This window comes from Chanos chanos, chromosome 3, assembly GCF_902362185.1.
Source record: "Chanos chanos chromosome 3, fChaCha1.1, whole genome shotgun sequence".
Taxonomy (NCBI): domain Eukaryota; kingdom Metazoa; phylum Chordata; class Actinopteri; order Gonorynchiformes; family Chanidae; genus Chanos; species Chanos chanos.
Genome location: NC_044497.1, coordinates 47,968,857 through 47,984,055, shown reverse-complemented (window position 1 = coordinate 47,984,055; position 15,199 = coordinate 47,968,857). Strand labels below are relative to the sequence as shown.

Below are 15,199 nucleotides of genomic sequence, written 5' to 3'. Positions count from 1 at the left end.
TACCACCCGGTGAAAACTGTATGGACCACAAATCACAAACGTGTTCACGTCTTCATTTGTAAAAGTTCTTTGCTTTTTTGACGGGCCAATAGAAGAGACGCATAACTACCATGTGACTAGACGCGGGCAAAACCAGGAACAGAACTAGGCCCAAACAAAGTTAAACTTTCTTTCTTATTTGAGCATAATTAATAAACATCCAAAAGATACAGAAGACAAGCTCGTATTGTTTAAAACAACACATGGCAAACGAACTCAAAGTAGCTTTTTAAACATGAATCTTGTAGTAAATCCGAAGCACTGATTTGTAAACTGTTTGCTACCAGTTGCTACGCCGTTTAACCATCCAGTGTCGTACGACGATGCAGCTTCTGTTTGACAATCGAGTGTTGTTGCTAACGTATTTAGACTGAAAAAGTATGGCCGGTAAGTTCAACAGAAATAAATTTCTGACTTTTTAAACACCAGGCGTTTGTTACCACTGTTTGTTTACCGTATCTATATTACCAGTAAACTACCTGTCTTGCAGGGTTATTAGATTTTTTGAGGTCGTTTTGCAGGCTTTCTGTGTATAATGTGCGCAAAATAACAAGAAGCTTCCATTTAAGCGTCAGTTTTTATTAAGAAGTATTTCATGAGATCAGAGGACTGGTGACAATAACTACCACTTATTGATACCCACATATCTATACACAGCTTGTCTTTCAGGGGCAATATTTCAGATGCCGCCGAATTAGGCTGGTCCATTTCACACTGCAAAATGGCCTCGGTGGAAGGTCTCCTGTCTCCAGAGTCCACTGTAACTTCACTTCTGGCTAGCTCCGGACATCTGAGGAGCTCTTTGTACCCAGAACCAATCCATACTATCAGATATGGAGACAGGGAGTATGAATCAGCCTCTGATGCCCTAGATGCATACATCTCAGATTTCCAAAAGAGTATGAGGGGTCCTGGACAGTTACAAATACCCAAGGAGCTGAGGAAGCCTCGCCCGTTCCAGTCTAGATTTAGAAACAGAGATGGTAAATTAAAGGGTTTCACACTCAGAAAACTTGCGAATGTTTTTTTCTTACTTGTCTCAGAGTCTTACACCCTCGCTTTACAATGTAATATCTGTATTCTACTTAGAATTAAAGATCATAATGAAACAAAATATTTTTTTTTTTCAGTATAATAAATGGTTAAAGGCATGCTCTCTCGTTTCTGTTCAGTTAAAAAAAAAAACACTTCTCTTGCAGTGCTGAAGGAGAGCTTAACTGATAGGGAGTTGGATTTTTTGAATCTTCCTGTCAGCTCTCAGCGGAGAGACGTGGATCGTTTCAGCACAACCACAGATGATCTGCTTGTCTGCCCCCGGATGGCTCCCTACCCGTGACCCGCACATCAGCCTTTCTTTCCCAGCCAAGAAGCTACTCTTTGGGTCACGGTGCCCACTCAAACTCCCGGTCCTTCACACATCCAAAACCTACCCAGCACCACTCCCTCCCTCTCAGGGCACCACAGAGACGAATGGACTCAAGGACAGGGAAAGGGCTCTGTCTGGATGACCTTTTGACAGGCAACGTGAGACACCAGCGTAGTGGTCTCCCTTTGAACTCCCGTCTCTCCACTCAGATGAATCCACCAGACACTCCTCCAAGCCACCACCTTCCAAGGTGGATGACCAGTCAGAAATCTGAGATGGATTTCTCTGGGGTGACCAGTGTTCCTGAACTGCAGTATCCTGCCTGGCTAAATGAATGCGATGTTCCTATTGGTGTCTCTCACAGCAGACCCTCTGAATGTCCTAGAGTGCCCTCCTGGATTGGAGACCTAGAAGAGTCTCGTGAGGAGATACAGCCGGACCCACAAAGTCATGTGAAGTTTACATGTGAAACAGGGAAGCGGAACAGGAGTCAGGTACCGCTATGGGAAACACGGGGGCGAAACGCTCTGAGAGAACTGAGACTAAAGTTTGCGGAGCAGCTGTCAGCAGCAGAGTGTGTACATAACCCGGACAATGGGAAGCCTTTTAGAGGTTGTCATTTTCTATCAATGTCTTATTAAATACTGTCAGAGTACTGGCAAAAATGGACCATTATAATTTATCTCATAATAATCTCATATAATATTCTTCTTGTTGCTGATTAGCTCTGAATCTTACCACAGATGATAAGATTGAGTCTTTGATCCTGCGAGCAGAGCAGGTCCTCAGCTCTCCATCACTGGGCCTTAAGGAAACAGGAAAAGGTTGTGACAGTCCAGGAGACACAGAGGATGTACTAGATGCTGACCGTTCATGGGACAACCCACCAGTCGCATTGTGAGTCACTTTGAGCCTGCTATAATAATAAGAGAGCAACCCACACCATGTATTTGTGAATGATGATTCTGCTGTACTTTGTGAGTCTTTGTGAAGACGATTGGTTTTCTTCCCTCCTACAGTAAATCTCCAGTGCCAGTAGGGGGCACTGAAGACCCAGTCAATGCCAAAGAACTCCAGAACGACATCAATGAAAAGGTACTGTGCTGAAGAGCTTTACTCTGAGAGTGAAATGAACTTTTGAATATTTTTGAACTCAATTAATCATTTCCTAACAGCGTAAGTTTCACCCACTTGGTCGTTCTGTCTCAAATCACACAAAACCCGAATTTCAACATCCACCATCTCAGGTTGTCCTCAAATGATTTGTATACGCAGAGAGAGATAGAATAAGTATTTACGTAACAGTGTTTTGTTAAAGTATCATTTGATTTTTTTTAATGGGGCTAGCTGTTTGAACTGACAATGAACAATTAATGTAGAATCATAAAATAAAATAAAAATACTTTTCAACTTACAATTTGTCCACAACACTTCACCGGCAATGATTTGGACATGAGGAATCAAAATAACAGTCAAACTCCAACCGTGAAGCCCCATACCACCCAAAGCACACACTCATTAACAGTATGTCACATCAGTCCTCTAGGATGGTCACATTATTTAAAAGCTGGAGAGTTGTTCTTTCAGTCTTCTTAATGTATTGACCTATTCTATTGTTGTGTTTGATTGTGCTGGACGGTGCTGTTGTGGCACTCGAATTTCCCTCGGGATTAATAAAGTATTCGTATTCATATAAAAATCGGGTTTTTTTTTTTTGGTTTTTTTTTAACTAATTAGTGTTTCAGGAATACTTATCTATCTTTTACTAATCATTAAAGAACAGTCTGAGATGGGGCATTTTAAAGTGTGTGATTTGAGACATCATGAATCCCCTCTCTGTTTTTTGCTGCTCAGTCCATAGACTTCTGTTCGTCGGGTTACAGCAGTCGGAAACACCCGGGTCCTGTGGAGGCCCTTAAACACATGTTGTTTAGCCTACAGGCTGTAGAGCAACGAGTGACTCAGCAGAACGATCCAGAGCCTCAGGGTATGGCCAGCGTTATCATACAAAATCCACCCACACAGGCCCATAACAGAGAGGCAGATAACAGACATACAGTAAGTACATTATACTTCGATTTCCTCATGATGATATTAATCTAAACCCAACAGAAAAAAGAAAAAAGAAGAAAACAGTTCGCTCACTCTGGGTCTTGGTGCCCTCAGACAGATACAAAGTAGGATAAAGAAAAGACATTTTCTGCTATTAACATTTAGAAACAGTAAATGATGGAAGATACTAGTCCTGCATGCAGCAATGGTAGATCATTTGGGAACACAGGCTTATATAATCACTGCAGGTTGTTCAGCCAGACATTGAGGACTATGACACAGCACCCGGTGGACAGTCATTACAAAGGTAAACTGTCCTCTTATGTGATCTCCTGCTCATGTGGCTTGGCAAACTCTTCTACACACCTCATGCATCTTTACAGGACATATGACGTACACATCTTGAAAACACAGTAAAGGACATTTCTCACTGATTTTTATATTTTGACGTCAGAATCAAAAGCAATGTTAAATGATTGGTTGTTTTTTTTTTTTTTGAGTGTTCCAGACCTTTATCCTCTGATTTATTTTGGTTTTAAGGGCACTCCATCATCTGGGAAGACTAAAAACCATAGTTGATGACATGAATGAGAAGAAGGAAAAGGAACTTCAGGAAGGAAGAAGCTTAGAGCAAATCTAACGCTGTTGCGTTATGAAAGTGCCAAACATAGAAACTCTTTCAAAGTATGTTCACTTTTTGCAGTGACAACATAGCTTATCCCTGTCTGGCTTTCTGATTGGTTTGCACTCACGCGTAGCAGTTGTTGCGTATCAGTCACTGTTTTAGTCTAAACAGCAGGCACAGCAGATTTTCGGCAAGTGGTCACGACATTGTTTTGAACGATTTAGGTTATTTTTCACTGACATCACATCCTTCCTCTCAGCTGACCAACACTAAACACGTTTCCTCTCTGCTAAGTATGAAAAGTCAGCCAGTGAAGGTAAAAGACGTTTTTACAGGGAAATACTAGATTGGATATGTATGTGCATATGAAGGTAATATGTCATATTTATTGAAAAATGCAGTAAAAACGATCTGAAACTATAGTGTAGTGCTGGTGAGGAGACACTGCTTTGATGCCTTGGCTTTGAAATTGAAACAAAATTACTCAAGGATTGTATATGTATTTACTTCTTTATTGTTTGTACATACAATTGCTGCTGATCTTTGTATTAATTTTTATAATGAGTTAATAAACATTTAAAAATGTGTTGGGAATTTCTTCGTACGTAAAGAACCACCATGTTTTAATATCTAACTGTTATGGTATAATTTTAAAATTCAAAACATTAGATTAATTTAGATGAAAGGGTTTGCCTGTTTAAAAATGCAAAAAGGAAATGTTCAGACGGATTGGTTATGTAATCCCTTATTACAAGCACTTTCTAAAACAGAAATTTAGCTTCATTTATTCACAGAACAATTTTTATTTTGAATTTATAATTCCTTTCGCTGTGGCTCGATTAGACATTGCTTCATGTGAAGCAAAGAAAAAAAGTTATTTCTTAGGAATCAGTTATGACCATTTCCTGAGTCTAATGAAGTTATTGAGAAGGAGCTCAGGCAGTGAGAGCATGAGAAAGAGAGGAGAAGGGGGGAGAACAGAGAGATGGATGACACACTCATTACTCATTACAGACTGCAAGGCTGTTTTTAGCCCCCGCGTCATATAGCACCTCAAAGGTTCACCAGCCCCTGGGAGAGCCTGGGGTTCAATCAACTTTCGTCTGTTCCCACAAACAACGTGAAGATCATGTTCGTAGCATTTAAGGAGCATGATGCAGGTTTTATGTTTTTTTTTCCCCACGATGGAATGAATAGTAACCATAAACCAGATAGCACTGATTACCATGCAAAACACTTGCAATATTGATTTTTCTGTCTAGCGAATAAACGGTGGCCGATATTTGCAAAGCAAATTTCCCCTACTCAGATTGCTCTGTTATTAATGTTTTATAATGATTTTGTTTTCATGAATTTCTTTCACGGAAGAATGGAGGGGAAAAAAAGTACACACCAAAACATGCAAGCATAAGTCAGAGCTCAATATTTAATACTTGGTTTATTTTGTATTAGGTGGCGTAATACTGTGTCAGAGAGGTCATCTAGACAAGGTTAGCAATTAGTTTTAAGAAAAGGAAAATGCCCCTAAGGATTGTATTGAATTCAGAAAATACATGATTGAAAAAAATTCTTCAGTGTATTATCCTCTTGTACATGTAACAATCATTCTCAATGTGTACTGGCATCATTGGGGGGGGGGGGGGGGTACCTAAACTGAAAACAACTGCTTTAAGACACCTGACCTGCCCACTCCTATGCATTTTCTTATGCATCTATGCTCTGTCTGTTTATCTTGTCACTCTCATTCATGCATTTGAATCTCTCTCCACTGGATTTGCATCAGTATTACCTGAACTACAACTCATTGATGAGGCATTGCTATATGTCTGACATATGTAAGGGTGAAGAAAGATGCAGGGCAGAGGATAATTACATAAGACACGTTTGCGACATCTACAAGGAGCAGCTCAAACTTAATTTTACACCTCGAATGGCTGTGATTGTTTTAGGCTGGAGCTGCAATCTGTGTACACTGAGGCTCTCCAGCATGGGAGTTCTCCATCTCTGGAGTAAGACAATATGTGCTACAGTTTATCAGTCACCACTGTTAGTGGTTAGGCAGCCTTCCCCACGACGGGGGGAAGAGCTTAGGGTTTCTGGGCCAGGAGCGTGCTCAGTTTGATTTTGCCATCCATGGAGGCAGTGAGGCAGGTACCGCAGTCCATCGCCGAGCACCAGTCCACGGTGACAACGGGAGCCTTGTGTCCTCCCAAAGACAGGGCACTCTCCAAACCTGTCTCCCCTTTATTCAGCTAGACAACAGAGACAATACACATGCAAATCAAGTCATGATCAAGGTAAAACTACAGCTGGTGACCAACAGTACGGCAGATGCATTTTACACTATACTGAAAAGTGCATGCCATCATAGTCTGAACAAAACAATACGTCAACAGTTTAGGTCAGTGCATGTTTGTTTTTTGTTCTGATGGCAAATTATCTTTGGCCAATTATCAATGTATATTCAGTTGACAGTGACCTCGTGGCAGAGGTAAAATTCATTTATAGATGCATTGCTAAATACCAGCACGCAGAAAGTGGATTTAACAACCTTATAAGACTATATAATGGCAAGAAAATGATTGGTTGAATTAGTTGGTGAATTGTCCCTTAGAGTAGGCGCAGAGCTTACCCTTTTGCCTGCTAGTAGCATGGGAAAGCCAGGGAAACAAACTAATTTTTCACAGAAATAGTTCATTTTTAAAGGGGAAGATCATCTTGTCCATTTTGGTACATAAAGTGTTTTTAAATCAATCAGTTGTATTGTTAGTGCTTTGTCTTTCATACTGTGTGCAATGTGGTTGACGACATTCTTTCTGTGGTTCTCACAGAAGGCAGAACAAAGCAAGATCTGTTACTACTGACTTTTAAGACAGGATATAATTCCTTCTTGCTCAGCTTGTGAAAACCACAATGATTAACCTCCCTTTAGTTAATGTGAACAACAAAAGCAACAGGAGTAAATAGGGTTAGGGCTGCTCGATTATGGCAAAAATCATAATCATGACTATTTTGATCAATATTGAGATTACAATTATTTAATACGATCACTCATTGCCTTGGAAACATCATGCATTTACTGAACTTTAAAAAAAAACCATGTCTTTTTAACAGTGGGTTTTCTTGAACTTTAAATATAATTCAATTGAAAAACAAATAAAAAAATGTAAAAGAAAAAAAAATAGATAAATAAATCAAATAAATAATAAACAATATTGGGGGTTGGTTTCAGCACATACAGCAAAGCATAAAATTAATGATATTATATGAAGATAACTCTTGGTCTTTCCTTACGCAATAGAGAAGTATGGATGATACCGACAAAATTTTAACGTTATTGTTACCAACAGTCTACAGGAGCCTAAGACAGAAAGTTCAGTCAACAAAGTGTTTTTTTTTTTCACTAAGTGTTCTTTTTGTGTTTAGATATAGCGGCTGTTGGGTTTTTTTCTGTAAATTTGATGAAACCTGGTCACCATTAGCAAGCGTAACCAACTCAAGAATGAAATTAGTCATATATGCTTGCATCTATTTTTTTAAAAACATTCATTTGTTTAGCCGCGCGTAGTGGCCTAGTCTATTATATGACAGATTCGATGTTAGAGTCATCCTTGAGAATCCATCCACATCTCCCATTTTCTGTTTTATCAAAGAACTTCCGAACAATTGATTTACCCTTTTCTGCTGTCGCCATCCTTCCTCTTGTTTGCCAAAGGTTCTAACTGGAAACTGAGTGCACGTGAGATCTAGCATCGCGTGATTAACGAGTAAACGATGTTAACGTACAAACTCGAGAACTGATGTAGCTGCTCGAGAACTCGAACACTCAGGTACTCTGTGCAACCCCTACTATATCTATACATATAAAGAAATAATGCGGCACAATATTCGTTTTATCTCAATCATCTTGTTTTCCTAATCGCTGGAAGCCAAAATCGTAACTGAAAATAAAAATTCCATTAATCGCCCAGCCCTACCTAGGGTAAATATTAAAATAAGCCCATGCGTCAAAAGTCATTAACGTCCCCCTTTAAACATGTGCCTCATGACTCAAGACATCATTAGCATATACATCTGCCTGATCTGGGATCAGCAAACTGGTCTCTTACCCGGTAGATGAGGCCTCCGTAGTTGGAGCAGGTGAGGACGTGCTGGCCTTCAGAGTCGAAGGCAAAGAGACGCCCATGGGGCACCTGCACCTGCTTGTAGCCACTGTACCCAGACAACACAAAGGGCCCTGTGGCATCCTGGGGCAGACAGTACTCAGACTGTTTCACCCCACTGCGATGGATATTCCACTGAATAAACTGGAAAAGAACGTACAATCAAAATATCTGTGAGTCTGAGATTCCTCTGGGGAATCCTGTCTCTCATTTGGCACTACCCATAGTGAATTCTGATTCCTATTATCAGAGACTTTATTTGATCTGTCTGATTCTTTCAGAGTGCATGAGCGTTACTGTCTTACCTTGCCATCCTCTCCTATGCTGAACACTGTGTTCTCATCATAGCTGAATTCCACACTGTACACCTCTCCATCGTGAGCTTTCCAGCTCATCGCGCTCTCATACCTCTGCATGTCTGCAAACAGACACAGAGAGGGAAACAGAACAAGAGCAATGAATTACATACATTACAATCCACTAATCAAAGGCAACATTCTGAGTTTTATCATCAACAAAAAGGAACTCTTACCGAAAAGCCGTATCATTCCATCAGCAGCTCCAGTGACCAATAAGTTTCCATTATGGTTGAAAGCGGTGCAGTTTATGGCCACTGGACCAGGCTCAAGGGCAAACTGGAGCTATATGTGAACATATTAATAAATCAAACAAAGAGAAGATGGGGTTTCATATGGGCCAATGGAGATAAATGAGTGTTTCTGTGGAGAAAGAGCTATTATGATGTGTAGATGAAACCCTGAGAGTGACAGCTTCTGCTTCATCTTAACCACAGAGGCACATAGCACTGTCATACAGAGAAACGGGTTTGCTGCAAACAGATATACTCCTACATTTACAGTCATGACTGATGAGTCAACCCATAGAAATATGGTAACTGTGAGTGTAACCTTGGCTACTGTTGTCAAGGCTAGTTGCCACTGGGATCTATACCTGCTGTTTGACAGTCTTGGTGTCCCATAGCAACAGTTGCCCAGAGACAGGAGGAGAAACTCTGGATCCTGCCTCTGTAGTGCTCCCTGACGGCGCAGAGTGAGCTGCAGCTGAGCACACAAATGATGTCCCGCTGGGGCTGTACGCCAAAGACAGGATCCTGTAACAAACACACCCCAGAGAGAGAGGGAGGGAGAGAGAGAGAGAGAGTGAGAGTCTGAGACAAGGAGAGCTGAGGAGGGTCACAATTAACTCACTGGTAGACAATTTCTGGGTCAAATATGCAATTACTTCTCCACGAAAATCATCTTAAGCATATTACCTTGTGTAAGAAAACAGTTAGGGCATCTCAGGTACTACATTTCACAGCATAGAGAGCCTCTTACCGTGGATGGACCTCATCAATGGACATCTCACACAGATTCTTCTTGGCATCTGTGTCATACAGCCGTACTGTACCGACACCACTGCCCAACAACAACTGGAGAATGACCACAAACACAGAGGGCATATCTCAAAAGCTGCTTGACCTTAATGTGACACTGTCATTAGAGTGGAAAAACACTATCAAAACAGCTAAATGACATAAATCCTTATTGGTCCGAAGAAGTTTTAGCAACAGTTTGAAACCTCTGATAATGGTGGCAATCAAAGACATCCTACTGATAATACATATGCAGCATTGCAGCGTGAATAAGTGCTTTTGCCCATCTCCACCAGCTCCTCAGATCAAAGCACTCAGTTAAAACAAGGCTGGCGCCTTACCAGTCGGTCTGGCTTTGTTGCCCACTCCAGTGAGAGCAGGGGAGATTTGGACATGATGGTGGCTTTTGTTTGCATGATTGGGTTAAAGGACCAGACTTTGACGACTCCATCCACATCCAGGCTGGCCACCCTCCTGCCAGAGCTGTCCACTCTGAGAGCACACAGTCAGGAAGACAGGAGAACACTCAGATTTTTGAACAGTGCAATCCACGATGTGATAAGGATGTGACAGTTCTAGGATTTCTGCTCTGTTCTATCATGTTTGCTTTCTGTTCTGTTACTGTGTCTGACCGTAATTCACCTGCAGTGCATGATGGATGAGTGATGCTCCCCATATTCTTCCTGACTAAGCTTGATGAAAGGCTGCTCCGCCCCTGTCCCGCTCCCCTCACCACCCACTCGCGCCTGATTGGTGGAAGAATCTGTTTGGTCACTTTGCCCTTCGCTGTGAGGTTCTGTCTCTGAACTCTCTCCCTTTTTATCAGTGCTCTGTGGGAAGTGTGCAGACACGAGCATAGACAGGCAACCATGTACACGTTCACACACACACACACACACACACACACAAAAAAAGAAACACAGATGCAGATGCATCATTACGAAACTTAGAGTAAACTCTCACTAAATGCATTATCCACTTCTACTGTTGGTGTACTATCCTATTAGACTCAGGGGCAAAACTCAAAGAAGACAGGAGGAAAGCACATCTTCAATGCATTTATGAAAGACAAAAAGAATCCTGCTACTTGAAGCTGCTAACTGCTACAAGTGATCCCTGAACTGTGTTAAAAATGGTATTACATGGCTAGATTGTCTTTTTTTCCTTTAAGTTTGTTGTTTAGCCGCACAAGACTGATAAAACAGCAAAAGAATTCCGTCTCTCTCTCTCTGAGGTCTTATGGTTATCAGGTAATAATACTCTCAGTTCACATGAAACTTTGATGAAGTGAGATTATGGGACGTAGACTGTGCATAGAGTATTCCTTGCACTTTCAAGAATCCTGCCGTGAAGATTTCTACTCAGTTTAGACAGGTACTGACCTGAGGCTTAGAAAAGAGCTCTTTTCTCTCTTTCTCGTGGTCCTGCTGTCTCTTTTGTCTGGAGTGACCAGCCACTGGCTCGGCAGTAACCGCGGAAACAGCGGCCATCTTGGTGTCCTTTACAGGTGGGGGTTCCTTCATCTTCATAGGCTACAAATCGATTACCATCAGTATGCGGTGAGATATTTTTTTTTTAAAACTGAAACCTGAGAAGTCAAGATGTGGCTGATCGCAAAAGGAGTAGCAGTTTGGAGAATACTTTTAACAACTGTCAGCTGAGCCATTTGAACATCTGCCTCCAACAACATTATTTCAGTTCTTTTTTTTTTTTTAAGAGGACAGCATCTCAGCTGTTTTCCCTGGAAACAAGAGCTTACATTATCACAGAAACATAAGGACTTACTTGACTAGCTGTTGTTTCTTTTCTCCCTACAGAGGCTTGTGTTGGCGAGCATCCAGCTCCCTGAGGCGTCTTGCCAGGTGCCCGTCTTCCTTGAGGGAGGAAAGTGGAGAAAAAGTTTCTGGAAGGAGTGGTCAAGTTGACGTTGCGTTGGCTAGATACCAGATCCCTGTGAAGGCGAAATCAGACACACCTCACTCTCTCATTTACACAGATCCACTCTATCCCACACACACTTAACACATCACCCTTTGTCTTCCAATTAAGCTGCAGGCCCTTGATCCCTAACCAACTATGCATCCATTTTCCCTCCTAACAGAAAGTGGCTCTGCATGGATTTCTGCTGTCTGATGAGTCATCATCCGTTTGTTATGCGTGCAAAGAAGTAGCTTTGAGAAACTTTGTTTTCAGAACGATTTGAGAGAAAGAGAGGGGGGGGGGGGGGTAGAGGAAGAGAGCAAGACAGAGAGACACAGAGAGGACAACAAATGTTCTTGATTAGTCATATAAGATCAACTAAGGTCTTTTTGTAACTGTCAGAGATTATAACTACTTTGCCCAATTTGGTAAAAGAACTGGCAAGCAAGTGAAGGTCAGTGCTAGAATCCCTCATTATCAGTCCATATTCAATGATACAGAGTACATAAACGGTTCTCCTTAACCTAGTTTTAATGTGGACTTCTATGGAAACTGTAAACTGACTGTGAACTGTATGGACTTACACAGCAGACTAATGCACAGATGGAACGCAGCAAGAACCCAGCATGAAGACAAAAATATATAAGAATCAACTATGGTTGAAAAACAATTCAGGTAAGCTGTTTTATTTCTTTAATTTTATCTTTATCCGCGCTTAACACTTTAATACACTGTTAGTACCACACTCGTAATAAATTAATCTTCCAAACATCTATGTGCAGAAACGCCATATACAAAGAGTCCTCCGCTCAATTTCACAAAAACATCCCTCTCCCCACAAGTTGGGCTGATCCTTTCCCAAAGTCAGTCCTCACAGTTCAGTGTCTCCTAGTCGATCCATGTGCTGCACATAGGGAGGCAGTTTGTGATGTACCATCTCCTCATCTTTCTTTGGAGGAAAGTCTCCTTGCAGAGCAAATAACTGGAAAAAAACAGGAACAACCTCTTGGTATATCTGATTTGTCAGTTTAGATAGATCAGAATATATAACCCAAAAAAAACGCGTTAAAGACGCATAGTTCACAATTAAACTACAGAGGTTCAAGAGGCTTCTCGATTCTCTCAAGACAGATACTCGATGAATGGCCTGCCTGTGTAGTTGATATGTAGTCAGTGAGTTAATTACATGTTATTTGATCTTTCTCTAAATGAAACTTTCAGTAGAAAGTTATGGTCATACAGAAAAGCTAAACAGTGGCTTAGTCCTGTGATTTTTCATTTGGTCAATAAATAAAGTGGCTTACCACTTGTCGTAACTGTTCATTATCCTCTTGTATGCTATTGGTCCTCTGAACTTCGGCATCAAAACTCAGGAGTGCTGGTTTGGGTGGGCCTGTTAAGGAATCTTTTTTTATTTTATTTAAACAAAAATACATAACCACCATCAAAACTCAACATTTCTCCTTTTTATTACTAGACTGATGTAACAGGTCAGTAAATTAATTATTTTGGGAGTGTTCATCTCCAAATCATGTTTAAATCTGTATCAGATATCATATCCTTATCTGCAAAAGGGCCTTTCACCATGACGCTGTATTCATTATTTTTAACAATAACAACAGTGTAGAGTCGCTCTACTAAGAGATACAATGGATGCTTCAGCTACTGATTACAGCACCCATCCTCCCCCAAAACAATGCACTGTAGTTTTAAAAGTCATATTTAGGTTTGAATTAAAACTACAAAAGATTCCAGTCTATGACATGGCTATTATTCAAGCTTCACCCAATGTGCAAAAATCCAGGGAGCATAATTCAACAGTCAGATACTGTATGTAAAACACGGAATAGCAGATCATAAACATAAGGTCTATGTTTGTTCCTGGAAATGTCCTCGACAGGTAACTTAGTTACAGTAACTGGGTAACAGTAACTCAGTTCGAGTAACCTGGTTACTCAGGATAAGGATATGCATGCACTGAAAGAGCACACTGAGGAAATTATGCAGGGACACGAGAAAGGTGTCAGCCCACTGGCGGGAGAAATAGGTTGAGAAGGTAGGGTTCTGCTCTGGAGCAGGGATGAACGGCAGGACGAACCAGTCCCTCCACTCTGCTTGACCCTGGAGTTCTACCGCCTGTTTCTGGAAAAACTCCTGAGTCTTCTCCAGGTTTTTTGACTTGAATAAAAGAGAAGGATGTCCATTATCAAGAATGCTCTATTTAAGGCCAAAGTCATATAGTTGCTGATGGTATTTGTTCCGCTACTTGAGTTTTGTTGAAGACATCCCCTCTGATTGAATAGCAAAAAAGAATATACAACATAATATTAAAAAAAAACAAAACAAAACAGAATTTCATTCATCGCCCACATGTAGTATCAACACAGCACTGCCTGTACTACCGCCTGTACAGGCAGTACTATGGTCTGGACAGTACTTCAACACTATTACTGGAATGTCCTTTACCTGTACAGTGTGCACAAGATAGAACCGGAAGAGACTTGTTCGCAATTTGTTCACAGTGGGTCTATAGACATCCTCCAAACGACAGAAGAGCCGACGGTCCAAGTAACCCCAGTAAGCTTTGAGAGCGTTCAGGTCATAGTTCTGGATAAACTGGTGCAGCTGGTCAATTATCTTATCAACCTGAATGAGAATAAAAGTCAGACTTAGCTAACAGTACATTTACTGTTATAAATCAATAAAAAAAAAACAATGCTTTACGGGACTCGTAGACAGTATTCTTTACAGATTAAGATATGCCGTTTATGCAACATTGACAAAGACAACATAGGTGACGGTGGCTATCCAAAGCGCCCAATAAACCGGTGTGAGAGACATTGTTTGAGACACCTACGCGAAATCCTTTCTCCTTGTCGGCTTTAATTTCGGCGTCAAGGTGTTTGAGGGTACTTGTGAAACCGCGGTATATCAGATACTCCCTTACAAGATCGTCTGTTCTCTCAACGGCTGACCCCATCTTTACACTGCATTATCCTGCAAGCAGAGGGAGTGATTCGAAGACAATAATGAAAACCATTAAAATGAATTAATACATTGGTCGAAAATAAAACATATGATTACTAAAAGTTATCAGTGTAGACTATTGCGCGAGAGATTGATTTTTTAAAAAAAGGAACATTTAAGCAACCCCATAGTAGATGGGAGATAATAGCTAACTGTTCTAGCTGACCAGGGACCAAATGTAATAAAAAAGACGGTTATGGGCTCGTTAACAGCTTAAACTATTATGTTGGGTGTTACAAATGCCTTAATGCACAGTTACTGTATTCTGTGCAACACGAATTTGCAAGAAATATCGATAGTCAATAAACTTACCAATCTGTAGCAGTTCTGTTAAAAATGCTTCCTGTTTTCTTGTGCGTGTTTGTCATGTGATTGGACCTCAGCTACCCCAAGTCAGCTGACACAAATGATTCTGAGTGTGTACCACACGAGGGTGCTATGATCCAGTTTTTCTTCACCGCGAAGAACTGCAAAAGCAAGGATTGTGAATCGTCTTTAGTGCTGCAGAACAGTTCATAACTTTCACCAGGGTTAATCACAAAATAATATCCCAAATCACTCTCCCTAATATTTCGTTATCAAGCCTGAGAGGCAGCTCCTCTTTATGGGTTGCATCATAACGAGAGCTTTGA

The 15,199-nt window shown here is 40.9% G+C and overlaps 2 protein-coding genes across 2 annotated transcripts; one reads left to right on the top strand and one right to left on the bottom strand.

Annotated features, from left to right (window-relative positions):
- The first annotated feature begins 336 nt into the window (after positions 1-336).
- On the top strand, positions 337-4,515 carry c3h18orf54 (chromosome 3 C18orf54 homolog). The gene is given in 9 exon segments (XM_030767957.1): positions 337-426; positions 697-1,022; positions 1,239-1,343; positions 1,346-2,017; positions 2,149-2,302; positions 2,425-2,500; positions 3,260-3,463; positions 3,706-3,764; positions 3,998-4,515. Coding segments are annotated over 8 exon segments (1,632 nt in total). The 5' UTR covers positions 337-426; positions 697-760; the 3' UTR covers positions 4,098-4,515.
- Positions 4,516-5,741: 1,226 nt separating this feature from the next.
- Positions 5,742-14,931, bottom strand: wdr91 (WD repeat domain 91). The gene is made up of 16 exons (XM_030768650.1): positions 14,880-14,931; positions 14,398-14,537; positions 14,007-14,186; positions 13,511-13,718; positions 12,845-12,927; positions 12,416-12,522; positions 11,406-11,571; positions 11,003-11,152; positions 10,263-10,450; positions 9,962-10,112; positions 9,583-9,677; positions 9,197-9,356; positions 8,778-8,886; positions 8,551-8,663; positions 8,192-8,389; positions 5,742-6,334 (listed from the first exon to the last, which is right to left on the bottom strand). The coding sequence occupies exons 2-16, from the start codon at positions 14,518-14,520 to the stop codon at positions 6,170-6,172; spliced, it is 2,196 nt and encodes a 731-aa protein (XP_030624510.1). The 5' UTR covers positions 14,521-14,537; positions 14,880-14,931; the 3' UTR covers positions 5,742-6,169.
- Positions 14,932-15,199: the final 268 nt, after the last annotated feature.